Source organism: Panicum virgatum, chromosome 2N, assembly GCF_016808335.1.
Source record: "Panicum virgatum strain AP13 chromosome 2N, P.virgatum_v5, whole genome shotgun sequence".
Taxonomy (NCBI): Eukaryota; Viridiplantae; Streptophyta; class Magnoliopsida; order Poales; family Poaceae; genus Panicum; species Panicum virgatum.
Window position 1 is genome coordinate 67,882,489 of NC_053146.1, and position 21,596 is coordinate 67,904,084.

Below are 21,596 nucleotides of genomic sequence, written 5' to 3' on the forward strand. Positions count from 1 at the left end.
TGAAACCTGCTGCGGGCTACGCCGGGCTCGCACGCCGTAGGGGGAATGATGGACTATGGATAAAAGTCCTCACCCCTCCCATTATAACATCTGTGTTTTATGGTCGGGTTGGCTAGGTGGGGTGCGCTAACAATATGTTTTGGCAATATAAGTGTTTTTTCATGGGCTTATATTCCAGCCCTGCTTCGAAAACGGACTAGCGTTGGCGCGTTGCCACTTCGAAAACGGTTGGGCACATTACATTTCAGCTCAACGCCAAGTGGCAGATAATCCGCATGGGAAATAAAAGCCACCTAGTACAAAGCATGGGAAATAACGAATGTATACGTTTATTCAGCGGCACATTACGTAATTTTCGTCAACTATTTAGGCCTTGTTCAGTTACATATGGATTTATTCCGAACTGAAAATGATAGAACAATAAGAGGTATGATAAAATATTAGAATTTATTTTAGGACGCAAACTAATTGCAACAAAATAGACTTATAATAAGTACAACAAGAGATCAAACTTAATTCTACATCTTTGAACTTATGGATTAGACCTTGTAGCTATCTTGAACCTATTTTATCACAATCAGTTTTCAACCCAATATAAATCCTAATCACTTGCTATGTCTCTTATTATTTCTATTACTTCCGGCCTGAGATGAATCAATGTGTAACCGAACAAAGCCTTATACGGAGTGAAATTCATCTTTTGCTATGAAAAAAAACCGTTGGATTCCAGCCTCCGGAAAAGAAACATTGGATTCCAGTCTTCACAACGATCACACCTTGGGCATGAAGCCACGAGCACCAGTCTGTTCGTTCATGAAACAAGATTCGAAATCCAAATTGACCGTACAATTTATTATGTACTGTACTATTGAGCATGCGACTTGCATGCCTCCATTGGACGCGAAAAAAATTACGAGCTAACCAAAACATAATTTACACAGGACGAGAGCCAAGAATCATGTACAGGAATGCAGCAGTTCAAAGAGGGCGTTTGCAACCTAGCGTCAGCAAACCAATTTACAGGGGTTACCTAGGGTGCAACAAGAGCGTCGAAAACAACCCTCGACGGTTCTGCGAGCTCAACTCCAAAAGATGACCTTGTCCGAGCCTCCACAAAATTGCTGTCTTTGGGGGCAGCACTTCAGTGCTTCACATATGTGGTTACGTCTTTGTCGACGCAGTCAGAGGAAGATCACTTTGCAACGAGTGTAGACTGTAGAGATAACCACCAGTTGTCTGATTTGATCACTTCGCAGACAGTTGGGTGGTTGCTTGCCTGGCGAGCACTCTCTCGAACTCTACACAAGCCTCAGGCGAGTCTTCTTCACTGGGCGGTACCAGTTGCCAGAAGAGAGGCAAATAGGCCTCCCATTCCCTCAAAATTGTGGCACCTTTCTCACTGCCCGTTTTTTCCTTTAAAATGTAAAAAATTAGCAAGATTAGGCGCTGGCAACATTTGATACAACACTTGTCTTTTTGTAAAGGAACGCAGTTCACTCACAACATAAGCCTCAATCAAGCTCTTCAGCTGCATCTGCCCAGCTGGAGCATTCACTCTCTGCATCTTGACTATTTCCTTGTTAACCTGTTAAAACAGTTGCAAGTTATAAGCTATCACCATTGAGAACTAGATACTTATGCAGAGGAGTAACTCTTTGGATATCACTTCCTGTGCTTCTGTCATGAATTTTTCATAGCAATCACGCCAGTTGGTGTAGTACCAATGGCAAACATGCCAAGAAACAGAAACATGAGGCCAGAATTAAACAGGCCAAGCTGTATCATCCTCGAGAATGTAGCATGACATTGGTACTACACCAACCTACGCAGTAAGTAAATTAAAAGCTCAGAGCTTGCAAACCTTTGGGACAAGTGTATCATCCTCATCGAGAATGTAGGCAAGGCCACCAGTCATTCCAGCTGCAACGTTCCTCCCAACCCTGTAGATTAAGAAACATGCATGCCTAAGGATCTATGTAAAAGGAGGCAACTTCCAGAACAGAACTCTGTAGGTTGTACTTACTTGCCAAGTACAACTACACAGCCACCGGTCATGTACTCGCAGCAATGATCTCCAGTGCCCTCAACTACTGCTTGGCCTAGAGAGTTCCTAACTGCGAATCTTTCTCCTGCTTTGCCTCTCACAAACACTTGACCGCCAGTAGCTCCATACAAACAAGTGTTTCCAACTATCGTAGCCTCCTCTGGAACAAATCCTGTTTTATCTACAGGAACCACCACTAGTTCTCCACCAGCCATGCCCTGAAAAATATCAGAGGGCTTTCAAGTTTCATACAGCTGATCAGGCGATATTTTCAAGGGTTGAATTTGAATATTTAGTACCTTTCCAACATAGTCATTGGCCTCTCCAACTAGCCGGACGTTCATCCCAGGAGTCAGGAAACAACCAAAGGACTGTCCTGCACTTCCATTAAACCTGAAATATAAATTTATTAAATTCCTACCTTTTCACATATTAATAATAATATTAAAAAATGCAAAATGAAACGTATGGAACATACGTGATGTTGAGCTGTCCTGCAAAGCCTGTATCTCCATACTTCTTTGCAATCACACCAGCCACTCGCCCACATACAGCTCTATCAACATTATAAATTTGAAATGTCTTGGAAACCTCTTTCTCATTCTCAATCGCATCAGCTATCTGAAAATTAGATAATATAAATGACATTCATCAGGCAGATAAGACCTGGGTTCCAGTGACTGTTGCACTTCATTATAGACAAGTAACGCTGTGTATAAATCATAAATACAACAGTTCTAGTCTTAGAGCTGGCACATCAGCTCTATTGAACCAGTAATCCATAACTAAGAGAACTTATCAAAAAAAAAACATTACCTCAGGGTCTGCAAGGATCATCTCGTCAAGAACAGGGCCATTAGTGTGGACTTCTTGGCTCCTAATCTTAGAGCTGCTCCATTCAGGCAATCCAGCATTCTGATGTACAAACCATTGGTTAATATAGAAAGCATATGGAAAAGATGCCAATATTTCTAGGTTCAAATAATAATGTCTGTCAACAACATACAGATAAGAGGTATCCAAGATCAATGTGCTGTGTTTTCACCAAAGAGACATGCTTTGGCTTAAGCAAATCTGTTCGCCCGATGATGTCATCCAGCTTCTCATAACCCAACTGGGCTAATGCGGCTCGTACCTAACCAAACTAACCATTTAGTTCCAATTGTCTCAAAATAAATACTCAGGCATTGCATAAATCAATTAAAGAACAAGGTTAACACAAACAGCATTGTTAATGACAATCATGACATACCTCCTCTGCAACAAAGAGGAAGTAGTTAACAAGATCACCAGGGACACCAGGAAACCTGGCACGAAGCTCTTCTCTCTGCAAGGGTATGGAATATAAGAGGTAGTCCAATAAGAGGAAGACAAAAATAACTTGTGTTCCTACTACCTGACTAGCAACTCCAACTGGGCAATTATTTGTGTGGCAAATGCGTGCCATGACACAGCCAGTAGCAATCATAGCTACAGAACCAAAACCATATTCATCAGCGCCCATGGCAGCAGCCATAAGAACATCTTGACCACTCCTGAATCCACCATCCACCCTAAGTACCACCCTCTCTCTCAATCCATTTTGTATGAGTGTCTGGAGAAAGCTAACTAGTATTAGAAAACAGAAAATATTTTGATAGAAAAAACTGATTTCAGCAAACAATTAAATCTAGGAAACCTGATTCGTTTCTGTAAGACCAAGTTCCCATGGACCCCCAGCATGTTTGATTGAGCTGATTGGGCTAGCTCCAGTACCACCATCATGACCTGATATCTGAGTAATAGAAAAGTTATTTAGAAAAAAAATAAGTAAACAGTAAATTTCTGATTCACCCAATTACACTACACTTTGGGACAACTCGTGTGACAGATTGAATAAGAGCTCATAGTATAATGTGTTTCAAATGGGTCGGCACACATACAGAACCTTGTTGAAGTTTAGCTATAAAGATGTATCACAGACAATTAACTTGAATGTTCTTGCACAATGAAAGCACGAGCTAAGTCAATGAATTATTTAAAAAGAAACTTAACTAACCTGAATTACATCTGCATTTCCCTTTGAAACTCCAGAAGCTACAGTTCCAATCCCAGCTTCAGCTACAAGCTTTACAGACACCTTGGCTTTAGGATTGATCTGTTCAGCCAGATATTTATGGCACATCTTCATTAGTACCAAGAACAAGAAACCATAAACTTAACAGCATAAACAGTTGATGCAGCACCGTAGATATGATACAAATCCAATTCTTGTGAGTCGCCACTCACCACAGAAAACTAGCAATTTGAAATTGCGGCATTTCTCCTATAGTACCAATGTTACTAATTGAAATTCGACCAATAGCGGCAGAAGACAAACCTGATGGAGGTCATAAATTAACTGTGCAAGATCCTCAATGGAATATATGTCATGGTGTGGAGGTGGGGATATAAGAGGAACTCCAGGTTTGGAATTCCTTAGACGAGCAATGTATGCGCTGACTTTTTTCCCAGGAAGTTGACCACCTTCACCAGGCTTCGCACCTTGCGCGATCTTTATCTCAATTTGCTCAGCATTTACTAAAAATGTAGGTGTAACTCCAAAACGCCCAGATGCAACCTGTAGAAGGACATGATAGTGAAAAATTAACCCAAATATTTTAATCTGCTAGAAAGAAACCATAATGCTCCTGTAATTAGGAACAAAAAGAAAAGAAAGACATTGGGAACTCAGCATTGCTAGGTTCTACAGAACACATGAATTACTTAAACCATCTTGTCGAATTTTCTGCTAGACACATGATACCTTATTTATAACATACAAATAGATATATGCTACTGTGAAGTTGTGTTTCGCGAACTACCACTTAGTGTCTCACTAACATCTGCCCCAGCGACCCCTGCATATCCCCAGAGTTCAGAAACATCAAGACAGATCTCCAGATGACAGGATACCTTCTCTGGAAACTAGTAACTGCTTCTCTATTGCAGAAGAAGGTTAGTTCGCCCTCATGTTTGGGAAAATGCACATATCCAACAGCGCATGCTCTCCCAACGCAGACATTCACATGGTAATATTTGCATTAACTAATTACATGATAAAGCAGACATCACCAATAAAGTGCGAAACAGGGAGAAATGAAATGAACTCCGATGCTCGACCTGCTTGATTGCACTTGTGGCGGTGTCACCATTCTGAAGACCTTTAAGATGGGGAAGTGTTGGAGAATACCCATCTACCACATCTGTGAGAGGATTCCAACGGATTGGGTCCTGGAAAATGAGAAGTCCATAAGTGACTCTATGTCACAGTTTCCGCTTGAGAAGTCTGGCATAACTACGGAACTATGTTGTAAAGAAAAGTTCTCTGTAAAGAAAAGTTATTTGACCCACCTCACCACCTTCCCCTGAGTTAGATTTGCCGCCTATTCTATTCATGGCAATAGCAATAGCTTCATGTGTTTCTCTTGAAATGGCTCCTAGGGACATTCCACCTGTACAAAAATGTTCAACAATGGAGGTTGCAGGCTCAACTTTGCCAATAGGAATAGGTGCACGATCACTCTTCAACTCAAGAAGATCTCGAAGAACCTACATCATAAAAGATATCAATATCATCAGTCTTCGTGGTGACAAAGCAAAGCAATGGGTTGGCAACCAGAAGGATCACCACTTACATTGACAGGACGGCTTGCAAGGTGTTGTTGATAGACAGTGTACGCATTATCACGTTTTTCACGAATTGCTTTGTGCAGCAGCTTTGACATCTCAGGATTATTTGCATGGTATTCCCCTATCCAGAAAGAACAACACATCATAATCAGTACTATTCTGATTCAGTACTAGGAAAAAAACAATAACCTCATGCAGAAACAAAAGGAGGGTGTTTTTTGGGAAAGATAGAAGATGGCATTAAATCTAGACAAAGATGGATATAGCTGTGCAGTCCAGTCTATTCTAGGCATTTACTACAGGTACGACCTTTGATGTAAAATAGATGTGATAGAGGACAGCTTATGATTATCATGCTACATGACAGGAGGATTCATGAAGACCCTTCTGCATTGATAATCTCTAGGAAAGCTGAAGGAAACTGTAGATCACAGACTAGGGATGCCGTAGTATGCGTTATAGCATTATAATGCCACACCAAAATACATAATATTATAAAACACTAGAAATACATGCATCCCAAACATAAAAATAGTATGTTTCCTAAGGATAGATACTACCTCCAGGTCTGGATTGGATGAATCCAAAGTTTTCTAGTCTCTTCGCCGTATCTTCTGAGAATGCCTTCACCCAGAATGATAAGGTTTCTCTACCCAGCTTTACAAGGATACAAGTGTTTGTAAGTAAAGTCACAAAAATGATAAATGTAAATGGACTACAGGAAGTTTTTTTTAAAAAAAAGAAGCCTTCTAAACAGTATGCCAGAAGCATTAAAAAAAGTGAAAAATGTATACAGATCAGAATTCCATACAATTTTAAAGCGCCGAATGTACTTGATGCAGCATTCTGAAAAATTGTATATAGCTTACCTCATCAAGTGTGAGCCCTCCAATTTTGGATACACTTCCACAGAAGGCAAGATCAACGACTTCTTGACCAAGACCATAAATTTCAAAAATCTGAGCTCCACAATAGCTATACAAACAATGCATACGGGTCAAACAATCGCAGTAGCAGTTCACACTTCATAATATTGACAATACAGCTCTGTTAATTGGATGGGAAAGATAGACAAACCTTGAGAGCAGTGAGATACCCATTTTTGAAAGTATCTTGAGCAGGCCAGATTTTACAGCCTAGAAAGTGCATCAATAGAACACGTTAATAAAAGGTACCATTGGAGTGAATGAAATATTTAGATCTCATTCTTTAAGGGTTAACTAGAACAGGTGAAATCAAGATAACTCATAAAATAATCAGAGAATAGTAACAGGGATGAGGGCTTAACATGGGAAGATGGACTCATGGACCTAAGGGCTCAAACGTAGCAAGCTCATATTGGAATCAGCTATGTTCAGACGATCAGGGGCAAGAGGACAACATTCAACAAACAAGTCACTAGCTAGAAAAAACATACCTTGATAAAGTTTCTTTGAGCCTGCTCAATAGTCACCGTGGGCATCTTCCCATTCCGCATCAAATTAACAGTTTTGTTGCTCAGCCTCCATTGCCGGCATGTTTCTAGTGCCAGATAAGGACAGACAGCACTGATGCACAGTAGAAGAATGAACATTAGTAAATTTAGTAAGTACACAAATAAAATGGTTACTTCAACACCATACAATTCATGAGGAAACATGCAGATGAATACTACAATCTACGTATGCCCGTTCAACTGAAAACAAAACTACTCCTATTTCTTTAGAATACAGTATTTTGTTCTGATTTTAAGTTAATGGAAGTTCAAAAACAGATTTGGTGAAACTGGTGAATTTCAAGCTTTCACAGCATCCAACTCCCATATCAGCATGGTAGTTTCCTTAATATTTGGTCGTATCCAATAGTAGGATCGTTCAGATAGGTGATGGTCTACGATTCAGGATTTTAGGTCATGGTCTAGCGATAGTCATGGGAGTAACTCCTACCAGAGTTGAAATCCTAGTACCAAGTTTTACACACATGATAGGAAACTCCCTCGCTTGTGTGTGAAGCATGGCATGCATGCAGAGTGGTGCGTGTCTATGTCTCTTCCATTTATTCACCAAGAAAAAAAAAGATACATGATTCCAAGTCCAAATAACTGCTGCTATGCTGGTTTGATTGCAATTGACCAAGTGTAAATGTAAATAATGGTAATTAGATATGGTATTTTGGTTTGAACGGACTAGAATGGACATTTTTTATTAAGGCCTCGATTTGATCATCTAATTTCCTCTACTACAAGAAATCTGATGTGTTCCTTGATTGGATAATGTTGGATTAGACACAACATTGAGGCACAAGTCATAAAACATATATCTCCAACATATTTATTGATGCATAAAGGAATACAGTACTTTGGCACTGGTCCCTGAGACCCTGACTAATGCCTAGTGCCTACAGAACACTTCTGAATTAGGTTGTGATTTTTTTATGTATTGAAGGATCATGACAACTTTGGAATGTGCACATGCTTTTATGCACGATGAGGATGTCAAGTTAAGCAAATTGCAAATATAAGGGATGAACTCCTCCATCCGCTCACAAACATAAGGCATGTTTTTAATAGTCTTGTCCACAAATGTAAACACTTAGTCCATATTCCAATGCAAAATATGTTGTTCCCTATATATACCCAATTAATTTATACTTCTACTTGCATTGGTTACATGCATGAATTGTGTATAGACTGTAGAGGCAAATAATTAGAGGTAATATAGTCAGTTGGAAGTCTTCTTAATCTACATGCAAGACAAAATGGGCTTTACACTTATGGACGAAAGGAGTAGATATTGTTGAAAGAAATCTAGTGTTAGCAACAAACTCTTACCTGGCGCCATATCCGATCAGACATGCGAAGTGATGTGTGCTGAAACACTGAGCAGTATCAGCAACAATAGAAGCAGACATCCGAAGGCCATTCTGAATCAAATGCTGGTGGATGGCACCAACAGCTAGAAGTATTGGTATAGCAGGCCGAGTTGGTTCCTACATCATTCAATAATATTATGATCTAGGTAGTGTGGAAAGAATAAAAAAGGGGCACCTGTCATTCAAGTGGCACTGTTGTGAAAACATTAATAGCCTAAACATAAGTAGTGATAATGATTTGAATCAAAAGGAAAGCTTCACATTTTTATAGTAAAATGAAACATTTTAAGTGAATTACCTAGCACTATGAAGCATTCAAGCATCTCTAGATTTGCATCACACATAACAGTAAAGCTAATGCTAGTTTGGCAGGGAAAATTATAGCTTGCCAATTTTGACAAGATGTAATAAATTATTCAAAGAGGAGGTTGAATCTTTTAATGGAGCTTTCAAAATAGCAAAGGGCCAATTTAAGGTGAACAGGGTGTGTTCAGTGTTTGTAATAAGACTAGTTAGTCTGATATGTGCCCACTTGAGAACAGCATCCATAAGTATTAATAAGTGTAGGCATCTCATATTGATGCATAGCCATTGTCGTGGTGTAGCAAACCACAGCCGGGTGGCGGAACGCACCCGCCTAATCCCAGAGGGGGTGTATTTGGGATTGCGCTAAGCGATTAGGCCTACCTAGCTCTTGTGTTCAGGATGAGTCTATCCTCTGCCTTCCAGTCCTCTTCTGGACCTTGGCCTTTCTGTAACGGGCGTCTCCCTTTTATAGAGCAAGGGGACGCGTACAAAGGCATTAGACCCCGACAGGTGGGTCTAACGTGGATGTATAGTATACTGCGCAGGAAGCTTCAATGGAGCTACAGCGGTTGAGAATCTCTTCTCGGATACGCTTCATCGCCCTGTAGACTCTCTGACCGAGGTGAGTCTTATTTGTTCCATCGGCGAGGCGCCCATTGGGCAATGTAGCTTGCAGCGTAGTCTGTCGAGGCTACCGTGTAGGCGTCATAATGGGCGAAGCCGAGCCGTCGTGTCCAACTGGCATAATAGACTGACATACACGGCGTGGACGGTGCCAGCGACTGCACTGTGCGCCTTGGTAACACGCGACCAACAGTGCAACCTGGCGAAAGCCGCCTCGGGCTCTGCTGTGGCAGGGCGCACCTCCGCCTACCGCATTGAATGCGGTAGGTAAGCGAGTCTTCCTGTGGAAGCCACGCGGCACCGCGCGCGCACCCGCACCTGCGGACACGTGGCGGCTCCGGACCAGCCCCAGGCGGGGTGTCGGTTCCACCCCGCTGAGGGGCCCGGGTAGTATATGGGGGTCCGGTACTCCCTGGGAGGTCCGGGGCTCCGCGGGAGGTCCGGGACCCCAGCTGTCCCAGCTGTTTTGGCTGAGGGCTACCTCCTTCCTGGACACGTGGCGTCACCGGACCTTCCCCAAGCGGGGAACGGGTCCGGGGCCGTTTGCCGGGAGAGTAGGGCTCCGGACCACAGGGGTCCGGCTGCTCGGCCGTCAGGGCGTAGTTAAAGATAACTACGAGACTCTTGCCTAGACACAGCAAGAGGGGGTACCCCAGTCCTGGGGTACCGACAGTGGCCCCCGGGCCCACCTCGGGAGAGGTACGAACCCGCGGGTGGGGCCACCATCATGATGTGTTCCCACGCAACTTGGCTGTGTCGGCGTGCTCATGTCGAGAGCGGGTGCTCCGGACCCCTTGGAGGCCGAATCACCTGTTGCCAGGTTCAGGTATTAGAGCGCTCTCCATAGGGCGGCGAAGGTGTAGGCTTGGGGTACGGAACCAAGCCAAGCGGCTACACGGACCTCGGACAGCCCAGGGAGCGCGAATCACTTCCCCGGACCTGGCTCCTAGCGACCGTGGCGAGCGGTCTCCGCCGGAGTGGGCCACCGGAGTGGACTTGAGTCGACCGTGGCGAGCGGTCTCCGCCGAAGCGGGCCACCGGAGTGGACTTGGAGCGACCGTGGCGAGCGGTCTCCGTCGGAGCGGGCCACCGGAGTGGACTTGAGCGACCGTGGCGAGCGGTCTCCGCCGGAGTGGACTTGAGTCGACCGTGGCGAGCAGTCTCCGCCGGAGCGGGCCACCGGAGTGGACTTGAGCGACCGTGGCGAGCGGTCTCCGCCGGAGCGGGCCACCGGAGTGGACTTGAGCGACCGTGGCGAGCGGTCTCCGCCGGAGCGGGCCACCGGAGTGGACTTGAGCGACCGTGGCGAGCGGTCTCCGCCGGAGCGGGCCACCGGAGTGGACTTGAGTCGACCGTGCCGAGCGGTCTCCGCCGGAGCGGGCCACCGGAGTGGACTTGAGTCGTTGCTGATGATCCCATGAATTACGCCACCGGACCTTGCAACAAGGTGTAGGAAACCAGGCCTTATACTAGAAAGGAGCCCGGGACCTCTAGGGACAGCAGTCTCAAATACTAGGGGACTCGTAACAGGGCAGTGAAGTTCGTAGGCTTAGGGTACATTACCAGGCTAAGCTACGCGGAGCTTCTCTACCCCAGGATACGGGCACCACTTCTCCTGAGCAGGTCCCTAGAGGTCCGAACTGCCTTCCAGCTAGAAGGGGTGTCCCCACCTGACCACAAGCCAACAACTCAATTTGGATCGTTAGCAACAAAAGAAAAGACTCCGTACGGAAGAAAGAAAACATGCAAGCTGAACGGACGAGTGCTATCAGGTTAATGTAAAGATAGGACTGAGAAATCAAATCTCCTTTTTTGCTTGATTCGTGGTGTACATCAGAGGTCGGGATTACGAGGGCGGACCTCTACCGCTTTGGACCACTTGCTGGTGTCGCCTGTTTGTGCGATGAAGCCAGAGGTCGGGTTTACAAGGGCGGACCTTTACCGCTCTGGACCACACGTAGGCACCAAATCATTACAAAGGAGAAACACACTCAATCCTATCTAGTGATAACCTACAGCCGCTGCCCCGTAAGGCGTGCACGTTGCTGGCCGTAGTGGAGCTGGCACCTTGGGGGCTCTTTTGAGTCGTTGGGGGCGAAGGCACCCTGGACGTGCTTGTTCAGCATCATCCAGCATCACCTCGGGAGCTGGCTGAGTTCTTCTCAGCACAAGAACTGTCCCACGCTCAGATAGCGTGGGAACAAATTTTTTGGCTTTGAATGGGAGTGCCCCTGCCGTTGCCAGCTGCCGAGGAAAGCCAGCCCGATGGCCGCTCATAGTGAGCTGAAGCCAGCTCGACGCCCTGGCGCAGCGGAAGGATGGGTGCTCGTTTGGACGAGCACGGAGCGTGGAGAAGGGCGGTCGTTCGCCGGCTCCGCCTTGGTGCACCTTGGGGGGTGCCGCACCTCCCGGCATCCGCTTTGGTGTTGGCACAGGGCCTCCGCGCCTTGCGGTGGAGGCTGACGCCTGTCTGCAGCCGCTCCAAGGGGGGCTTGAGCCAGGCGAGGGAGAAGGCGACAGACATCCTTCCGGCTCCAGGCTCCATCTTGAGAGGAAACCTTGAGCCAACGCCTCGCCGCCGCAAGAGACCCCCGGCGGTTGCTTGAGAGAAAACCTTGAGCCGACACCAAGGTGTCGCAGGGTGACGGGAAGCAGGCGTCGCCCCTGTGCGGCACCGTGCCGGCTCTGAGGTGTCGCTGTGGCGACGCACAGCAGGCGCCGCTGCCGTGCGCCACCGCACCAAGGACACTGCTGCCTCGGTGTCAGGGCATGCGGCGTACGAGACGCCATGCCTTTCTTCATCTTCTCGTCGTCGTTGCAGAGGATAAGCTCAACCTCAGAAGCAGTAGGTGAGCAAGGATCCGGCCGAAGCTTGCGCGATCCCCACGGACGGCGCCAAATGTCGTGGTGTAGCAAACCACAGCCGGGTGGCGGAACAAACCCGCCTAATCCCAGAGGGGGTGTACTTGGGATTGCGCTAAGCGATTAGGCCTACCTAGCTTGGGGGCAAGAACACACGAGGATTTAGAGTGGTTCGGGCTGCCGGAGCGTAATACCCTACGTCCACTGTGTGCTGTATAGCTCTTGTGTTCAGGATGAGTCTATCCTCTGCCTTCCAGTCCTCTTCTGGACCTTGGCCTTTCTGTAACGGGCGTCTCCCTTTTATAGATCAAGGGGACGCGTACAAAGGCGTTAGACCCCGACAGGTGGGTCTAACGTGGATGTATAGTATACTGCGCAGAAAGCTTCAATGGAGCTACAGCGGTTGAGAATCTCTTCTCGGATACGCTTCATCGCCCTGTAGACTCTCTGACCGAGGGGAGTCTTATTTGTTCCATCGGCGAGGCGCCCGTTGGGCAATGTAGCTTGCGGCGTAGTCTGTCGAGGCTACCGTGTAGGCGTCATAATGGGCGAAGCCGAGCCGTCGTGTCCAACTGGCATAGTAGACTGACATACACGGCGTGGACGGTGGCAGCGACTGCACTGTGCGCCTTGGTAACACGCGACCAACAGTGCAACCTGGCGAAAGCCGCCTCGGGCTCTGCTGTGGCAGGGCGCACCTCCGCCTACCGCATTGAATGCGGTAGGTAGGCGAGTCTTCCTGTGGAAGCCACGCGGCACCGCGCGCGCACCCGCACCTGCGGACACGTGGCGGCTCCGGACCAGCCCCAGGCGGGGTGTCGGTTCCACCCCGCTGAGGGGCCCGGGTAGTATATGGGGGTCCGGTACTCCCTGGGAGGTCCGGGGCTCCGCGGGAGGTCCGGGACCCCAGCTGTCCCAGCTGTTTTGGCTGAGGGCTACCTCCTTCCTGGACACGTGGCGTCACCGGACCTTCCCCAAGCGGGGAACGGGTACGGGGCCGTTTGCCGGGAGAGTAGGGCTCCGGACCACAGGGGTCCGGCTGCTCGGCCGTCAGGGCGTAGTTAAAGATAACTACGAGACTCTTGCCTAGACACAGCAAGAGGGGGTACCCCAGTCCTGGGGTACCGACAGCCATACTCTATTAGCTTCCATATTTATCTGTATGCAAGTAAATTGTGATATGACACATCTATATGTGACACTATATTATCCATTTTGTTTTAATGTCGTTTCTATGGTTAACTACACAAAACTAACGCGCATCTGTGGACAGTAAGATTGCTTTTTTTTTGGTTCCATATTTTATGGTTTACTACTATAACAGTGAATATAAACTGCTGCAATGCATATTAGACAAGTGAACAAGAAAAGAATGCTAAACATACATGCATTTAGATTGCATATTTTGAAAATCTACTTGAAACATATTTTGAGTATGTAAAAAATGCAGAAGAAAAGGAGGTCTTAGATACCCAATAATTTGAAGAAAAAAAACTGTACTCACAGGTGCTTCAGAACGATCAGAAAGCACAAGAAGTTGACAACCACTCCGCACAGCAGCATCAGCTTCTTCACAAAGAGCCTTGATTGTACTATCAAGGGAGCCATCTAGACCTTTACGAATATCGAAGTACGTTGAGAGTACTTTGGGCTTCAGTTTTGGGTCTTTCAGAAGTGTTTCTAGTTCACCTTCATTCAGCACAGGGCTTGATAGGGCAACCTGAAAAAGTCAATGGCAGTGCTTTGATGTTACCAAAACATATAATAAATGCCAAGTCACATACTTAATTTGAAACTAATTAAACTTACCTGGTCAGCATTTTCAGGGCCAACCTCCAAGATGTTGCCTCTTTTACCAATATTAACTTCAAGAGACATAACTAAGCCTTCTCTTAATGGATCAATTGCAGGATTTGTAACCTAGAAATGTGAAAGAGAATCATGTCTATTACAAGCACAACCTGAGAGGACATTGATCTAGATAACAACTTTTTGTAAATGAGGAGACCAAATTCCATGGAAAAATGCCATCACTGTGACCAAGTTAAAGTTAAAAGACCTGATGCTCAATGAAATGTAAATAAAAGTTAATAGATCGCTATTTTCTCCCTACAAGGCTACCATACCAACAAACGAGCATGCAGCTCGATTTACTTTATGTGAAATTTTTGGTGTGAAATATTAAATTTCACAATACAGCAGGCCAATTTTAAGATGGACTAGAATTTATCATTTATTTTTTGTTGTGGCAATATTAAATTTAAGTTTGTTGTGCATGGGAAAAATGTAATTTCCCAAGTACCAACCGTGCTATAGTTGAAAAGGTTGCCATCATTTGGTAATTCCATTGTCATACTGAAGCAGGGAAGGCATTTACTTCAGCACGCCAGGATACGAATTCCAATGAATACAGCAGTTAATTTAGACTCGAAAGGGCTCAGCTAATTAACTACCATAAAATCTCTAAGGATTTACTAACCTGTGCAAACCGCTGCTTGAAATAATCATATAACATGTGGGGCTTTTGTGACAATACAGCTAATGGAATGTCATCGCCCATACAAAATGTTGGTTCCTTTCCTTGTGAAGCCATAGATTCAATCACCAGTTGCACATCTTCACTTGAATAGCCAAATGCCCTAGGGAAAAGCAATATGTATAAATTAAACATTCAGCTAGAGTAATCATGTAGTGTTTCGAACCGTTACAACCATTGGTAATTGTCTGTTGTGCAACTTCTAATCTAAAAATATTATAGCTACTCCCTTCGTTCCACAGTCCACTTAGAACATCATGGGTGTAATTATTGCAGTATTTCAACTCATTACCCTCATTAAGTTCCATAGAAGAAAACATGTCGTATTGTGTGGCATTTAATTGAGGTATTGATTAGTACACAAGGCTAACATGTTGAAAACTTGAAATCAACTAAATAAGTGACAATATTTTACTGGACATAACGCAATGGCATTCCAAGCTCACAAACACTGTTATGGATGTACCTTCTGAAATATCAAGAACACTAAACCACAACTCGGACAAGTAAAAGAAAAGAATTTAAGGGGTGTCAGGATCAAAGGAACAAATGTTGATGAATTCTTACTGTTGATGTCTCAAAACAGACTCATTGTCCATGACTGTTGATGGGAGGAAGTTGACAGGCTTTATTGAGCGTGTGCGTTCTTGCAACCAAGTTCCATAGGGATTTGCTGAAGCTACACTTTTCTTCACTTCTGTGTTTTCAAGAACCTGGATGATTCATGAGGTTTAAAATCTACATAGAAAATTCTGCCACAGTCAAGGCAATAAAGGTTAGAGATTCTTTGTTTCTATACTAACCTGCCCAGTCTGTAGATCAACAGTAATCATCATTCCAGGGCCTAATCTTCCTTTCATTACTACCTTCGACTCGTCCATCGGTATAACACCAACCTGTATGTCACCATTGACAAAACTTGTCAAGTTGTCATCAACTTGTCATCAGTGCAAACCCAATATGAAACTTTTGAGATTTCACGTAACACTTGAGAAGGTGATCAAAATTCATTTTATCAACTATTGACATACTTTCATGTCATAGTTACAAAACAAATCATATCAATTTCAACTGCTCAGGAGATGTGCAAAATGTGTGACCTGCAAAGCAGCTTATTTAAGGAATCAGTTTTTTTTTTAAAAAAAACAAAAATCATCCTGTTACTGCATTGCTCCCTACAACAACTGAAGAACTGTGCATTTCTCTACAAACTATGGATTCAAGAGAGTGAGCTGAGAAGTTAGTCCACTCCCTCCAAAAAGAGAAGTTAGTCACTAAACATTTTTATGCATCGAAATTTAGTAATCCTTGCACCATCCAAGTGGAAATGTCTAACTTGAATGGTAGTTGATGCATAAAACCAAACTCAGTCAATGCTACTAGGATGCAATGCAAACTTTAGCCAAAAAAGGCAAGAGCAAAGCCATGCAAGATCTTTCAAGTTTGAAACCAAGCACACGTCACATTATATTAGCCTAGCTGGCAGACCTACACTCTAGCAGAGACACAATACTTACGTAGTGTTACATTTAGTTTAGCTTGTGACATCTGAACTCTGCGATTTGGTATTGAAGGGTGTCAGTATATCTGCAATGAATTACTAGCAGATAAACCACATGCTACAATTCAAGGATTTCAAAATGGATACATTATTACATACAAGACACAATTCTCTCTGATAACATTGATGTTGCTGAACGTATAATTTTGTACAGAAGAAAGAAATAGCTAGGACCAACCTCAGATGCAACATAAACAAAGTCATCTGATGTTCTCCAATAGCGTGCTGGACGGAGGCCATTCCTATCAAGAGTTGCTCCTACTGTCCTTCCATCACTTGATAAAAAATACAAAAACAACTATAAGCACCAACACTCTGTTGCAGGCCCTAATTCAGTTGGAAAGGTAGCACATAAAGGAAAAAGGTAACGTTATAATCTATAAATTTCTTATTCTAAGGAACTTCAATAATTGATATCAGTTCAAGATGCCTTTCATGGTTTTTTGCCCTTTGACAATTCTTGTGTTATCTACTACTATTTCTTGTCTACTATGGGGAACTTCACTTTCCTAGCATGGCCTAGAAGGTTTCAACAGCTAAATTCAAAATACCTTCTAACAGAAGATACAACTATTAATCTAAAAAAAGAAGAAGATACTACTAAATGCCACCTGTAACTACAGCACATAACCATATCAATCCTGATCTCTCTTCAGAGTTGAATACCCAATTATGCTACATTTCATTCCCTGCTTTGAGCTGCACACAAGTAAGTCTGCTATAACACAACAAGGTTTCAGCCAAAGTGGATAACAAAAACATTGCTCCATGACAGATACTCAAATAACAAAAGAAAATAAGAAGGGACAGTCCCATATGGCATACAAATGATCTTACCTAAACAGGAGTAGAGCAGGTCCATCCCAAGCCTCCATTTGTCCTTTGTAGTAGTCATAAAAGTCAATTACCTATAGAAAAACACAAATCAATTGGACATAATAGCTGGCGCAGGTTAATAGAAAAGGGACTTCATGCATGCCCTTAATGATACCTCAGGGTATTTTATCGATAATGTTGGATGGTTCTTGTATGCCTCAGGGACGAGAATCATAAGAGCTTCAGCAGGACTTCTACCACTTCTTAGCAGTAACTGATGCAAGAAAGGATGTGATTACTTAAAAATGACAGCACCAGATTCCAGGTGAAGTGGAATGCAAAAGAAAAATGCATGCAGGCTTCTCTGAGGGGAATGCAGGCTTTGTAATATAATTCAGTGAAAGGAGTGTGATACTGTGTCTTACTTCAGCAGTACTGTCAAGGTTAGCTGAATCAGATGCTTTAGGGTCACCAAATGGGCGAATTTCATGCTCACGGCCTCGCCATACAGGAGACTGTAGTGTCGCTTCTCTTGATCGCATCCAGTTCAAGTTTCCCTGCAAGGAAAACAGAACACAATGAATAATGCAGGAGGTGCCATTTAAAGTCAATATAAAAAATTTGTGGGCAACATAGGAAGGAACTAAAAGCAAGATATGGCAAACAGAAAGGTCCTATTTGAGGATGTTAAAGCAAACCTGTATTGTGTTAATCTCTCCGTTGTGTCCAAGTAACCTCATAGGTTGAGCAAGAGGCCATCTAGGACTTGTATTTGTACTGTATCTTCGATGATAAATGGCGAAAGGAGATTTATACAGTTCATTCTGAAGGTCCAAATAGAATTGCTCAAGAACCTCAGATCGAAGCATTCCTTTGTAGACAATTGTTCTGCATGACAAAGAGCAGAAATAAAGCTCATCTGCCCAGCTGGAAGATTTTGAAGCCCGCTCTATCAGCTTCCGGCATATGTATAGTTCTCTCTCTATGTCATCAGGATTATCTTCCTTTGCAACTTTCACAAATATTTGTTGTATATTAGGCATGGTTTCTTTTGCATAACGGCCTACCACAGATACATTAAAAGGAACAGGTCTCCAGCCAAGAACCTCAAGGCCTTCATCCGTGAAAACCTTTTCAGTTGCTGTAACATGATAAGGTGCCACTTTCAGATCATGCAGAACAGAAATAATAGAAACTATGGTAAGCAGTACTACTATGAATAAGGACAGAATATCCAAAGTAAAGGTAGAAAGCATTGTCAAGGAAACCACACTCCTATGAAGCTAGGCAAACTAGCACCACTAGAAACACCAACTAAACTTTTTGCATGCTATAGCTGTTGAACTCACATGCTTTCCGGTATCAAGGGAAAATAGTGTGCCACAGAAACTACATTCTAACAAAAGGGCTCAAATTTTAAGACCCAACATTTTGTGGGCATGCAAAGGATGGCAGCATGAAAATTCCACATATAACAATTGAAGTAGGCTGTAACAGAACAGGGGATGCCTGGTAGAAATCTCTGGTCCAAAAAAAAATAGAAATGTCCCACATTGGAGATAAGAAAAAATGTGTTCCTGTGCGAGCAGCATATTGTGGTAGGACATTACCAGCTTTGGCTTCTTCCATGGACTTCTCATCTTGTGGAAGGAAGACCATGCCTACACCAGTATTTTTTCTGTCAAAAGGAGCAAGTCCTTGCTTGTTGGCCCAGTCATCAAACAGGTCCCATGGAATGGCACTCATCAATCCTGCCCCATCGCCAGAGTCATTGTCTGCTCCACAACCACCACGGTGCTCCATGCACCCAAGAGCTGTAAGTGCATCGCGAACAATGTTGAACGAAGGGACATTTTTCAAGTTTGCAACGAACCCAACACCACAAGCTCCACGTTCAGATAAGATATCATTCAAATCTGCAGCCTGGTAAAGGAAAAGGAATTCCTGATGTTAACCAGCATTAAATACAGTGCTTGATTTACAATGTCGTAGTTGTTGCAGCCTACTCAAACACATTCCAGAAGGGACAGGGCAAATCAGTATACGCTATTACAAATATTCCACCAGCGATTTACACAATGTGATGCACTGACACTCCTGGAAACTTGATCGTGATTAGTACCTACCACCGCAGCTGTCACCTATCGTCCAATAACACTCGATTGCTTATTATACCCTGAATTTGGTATGCTTTGTTCGCTTGTTATACTATATACTATTTTTTTTTAAAAAAAAGTCCATGAAAGGTACAGATCAAAAGCGACAAGTTGCAGTGCATGACGATCACCAACGAATTAAAAAACTCGCGGTTGCAAGCAACCATTGCTTCAACACATAACCTGCGCTAATGTTCCTGTTTTCCCCCAATCGCCCAGCACAATCGGCGATTGTACAACTATTCGAAACGCAGGACCAAAAAATCGTAACCCATCGAAACATGCAATTTTCGATGATTTACATAGACGGAAATAAACAATCCAGAACCCACAAAACCCCAAAAACACGCGGTCCTTCTACCTCACACACACACGTCACGAGTAACGACGAGAGTCACGAGACCAATAGCTCAATCAGACAATCCCGATCAAGCACATATATCCATCCGTACCTGCTGCGTGGGCTTCTGCGGCGCGGGCGGAGCCTCCTGTCGGGCGACGCCGCCGAGCACGGCGCGCGCGGAGGAGGCGACGCCCCAGCTCGGCCTGGCCGCCGCGGGCGCGCCCCGCGCCCGCAGCCTGGAGCGCCGCGCGGCGGCGGCCCTCCCCGCGAGGAGCAGCGTCGGCGCGGCGCGGGGCAGCGGGAGGAGCGCGGCGGCCGTGGTGGGCGCCGCGCGCGGGAGCGTGGCCATGGCCCTCGCCGCCCTGGCCCTGGCCCTTGACTCTGGGCGGCGACGCGGAGCGCGATCCGGTCCGGCGGCGCGTCCCCGCCCGCACAACGCTACGTAGCGCCTCCTCCGCCTAAACTAAAAACCGATCGGCGAACGCACACCACGCGTCGGGCGCGGCGGTGTGATATAGCGGGAGCGGGAGGCGGTGGATGTGGTGGCCGCGGCCCCTCCCGCGGCCGCGGAAGCCGACAACGGAGGGGATCGTGTGGAGAGGAGGGGGGCGGGGCGAACAGGATAGGGCGAGAAGCGAGGGGTGGATGGACGCGGAGCGGAGGGGGGAGTAGTTATAGGAGCACGAGCAACGCGACGACGAGGAGGGGGCTTGGCTTCCGCCTCTCGGGCGTACGGGGGGACGCACAGGCACAGCAGCGCAAGCCGTCGGGGGATCAAACCGGATGGAGCGGAGGATGAACGGGAAGGGAGTGGGGGAGGCGGTGGACTCGCGCTTGGATTTGTGTGGTTTTTAAAAGCAAGGGGGTGTGGCCTTTTGGGCTTTGGCTTTTGGTGGGACCCGGCTCGGGGGCTGGTAGGGATTTTGACCGGGGTTTTGGGGTTTTGCTTGAGCTAGGATTGTTGAGGCTACTAGCTCAACGTACTGGTAGTGGTACTCTAAAAAAGGAAAAGAGGTCCCTCACCACTAGAAGCAAAAAGAGAAGAGTTCCCCTTTCTTTGATTACCTGCAATGGAAAATCTTTGCAACTGCACGATGCGTGTAAGCGGCGGACTAGAGGTGGAAGGACCGAAAGGGGGATGCATCAGTTATTATTCAATTATTAGGATGATGGTAATTGATTGGTAGGCTTAGCTTTATCGAACAAACATATATCATTGCCGACCAAGCAAGGAGAACTTGTAGATGCTCATTTCGACCGCAGCGACCTCATCATAATAAAAAAGATAAAAAATGCAAAGTCTCGTCCAGCAGCTTCTTCCTTGACGTTTTCCAGCGCCTTGTATTCTTGTGCCACTTTTTTTGCGAGGAATATTTGTGCCGCTTGTCACTGTTCACTTGTTTATTATATTATTGTAATCTAAGCCTGCCCGCTATCAGGTCTCACGTTTTCTAAGCTCTCTTCACGGCAATCTCGGAATCTCGGTATTGGAGATGTATACTTCATGGCAACAAGAGAATCGCTCTGTGTTGGGAAAAAGAAAAAACTAGATCGAATCGTTTTTGTCAGAACTGAAACATATAGTTTGTCTTACTAACGAGGTTGATTAGGTTGGTGCGTGACCAAGTAAAACAAGCAGAGCGTACACAGTGTTAGTCTAAATGGTAAACAGTGAACGATCGGTCACCCATCGTTTAGAAAAAAAAGTCGGTATACACGGCCGTTTAAATGATCGAAACGATTTTGCACGGCCCACATGGCTACCCATCGAGTAGCGTGTACACGGCATGCAAACGATCTAAACAGTCATGTAGACGAACAATGATGGTACAACAATTCATTGGGAG

The 21,596-nt window shown here is 45.1% G+C and overlaps 1 protein-coding gene across 3 annotated transcripts; it reads right to left on the bottom strand.

The window, feature by feature from the left end:
• Positions 1 to 784: 784 nt before the first annotated feature.
• LOC120662072 (ferredoxin-dependent glutamate synthase, chloroplastic) lies at positions 785 to 20,516 on the bottom strand. Of its 3 annotated transcripts, XM_039941155.1 has the most exons (33): positions 19,859 to 20,098; positions 18,861 to 19,173; positions 17,949 to 18,391; positions 17,676 to 17,807; positions 17,426 to 17,524; positions 17,272 to 17,342; positions 16,613 to 16,709; positions 15,677 to 15,769; positions 15,441 to 15,586; positions 14,817 to 14,976; positions 14,147 to 14,257; positions 13,842 to 14,057; positions 8,505 to 8,662; positions 7,113 to 7,242; positions 6,773 to 6,831; positions 6,565 to 6,670; positions 6,256 to 6,352; positions 5,701 to 5,816; positions 5,417 to 5,614; positions 5,186 to 5,296; positions 4,404 to 4,643; positions 4,083 to 4,181; positions 3,723 to 3,818; positions 3,441 to 3,638; positions 3,297 to 3,371; positions 3,051 to 3,179; positions 2,861 to 2,959; positions 2,523 to 2,665; positions 2,344 to 2,437; positions 2,024 to 2,262; positions 1,862 to 1,940; positions 1,502 to 1,585; positions 785 to 1,413 (listed from the first exon to the last, which is right to left on the bottom strand). In XM_039941155.1, exons 1-33 carry the CDS (start codon positions 20,096 to 20,098, stop codon positions 1,246 to 1,248), a joined length of 4,839 nt encoding a protein of 1,612 aa, XP_039797089.1. In that variant the 3' UTR covers positions 785 to 1,245. The 3 variants fall into 3 exon arrangements, with proteins under 3 accessions (XP_039797089.1, XP_039797088.1, XP_039797090.1); XM_039941154.1 differs by having other exon boundaries at positions 3,297 to 3,638; positions 19,859 to 20,516; XM_039941156.1 differs by lacking the exon at positions 19,859 to 20,098 and having other exon boundaries at positions 1,246 to 1,413; positions 17,949 to 18,138; positions 18,861 to 18,999.
• Positions 20,517 to 21,596: the final 1,080 nt, after the last annotated feature.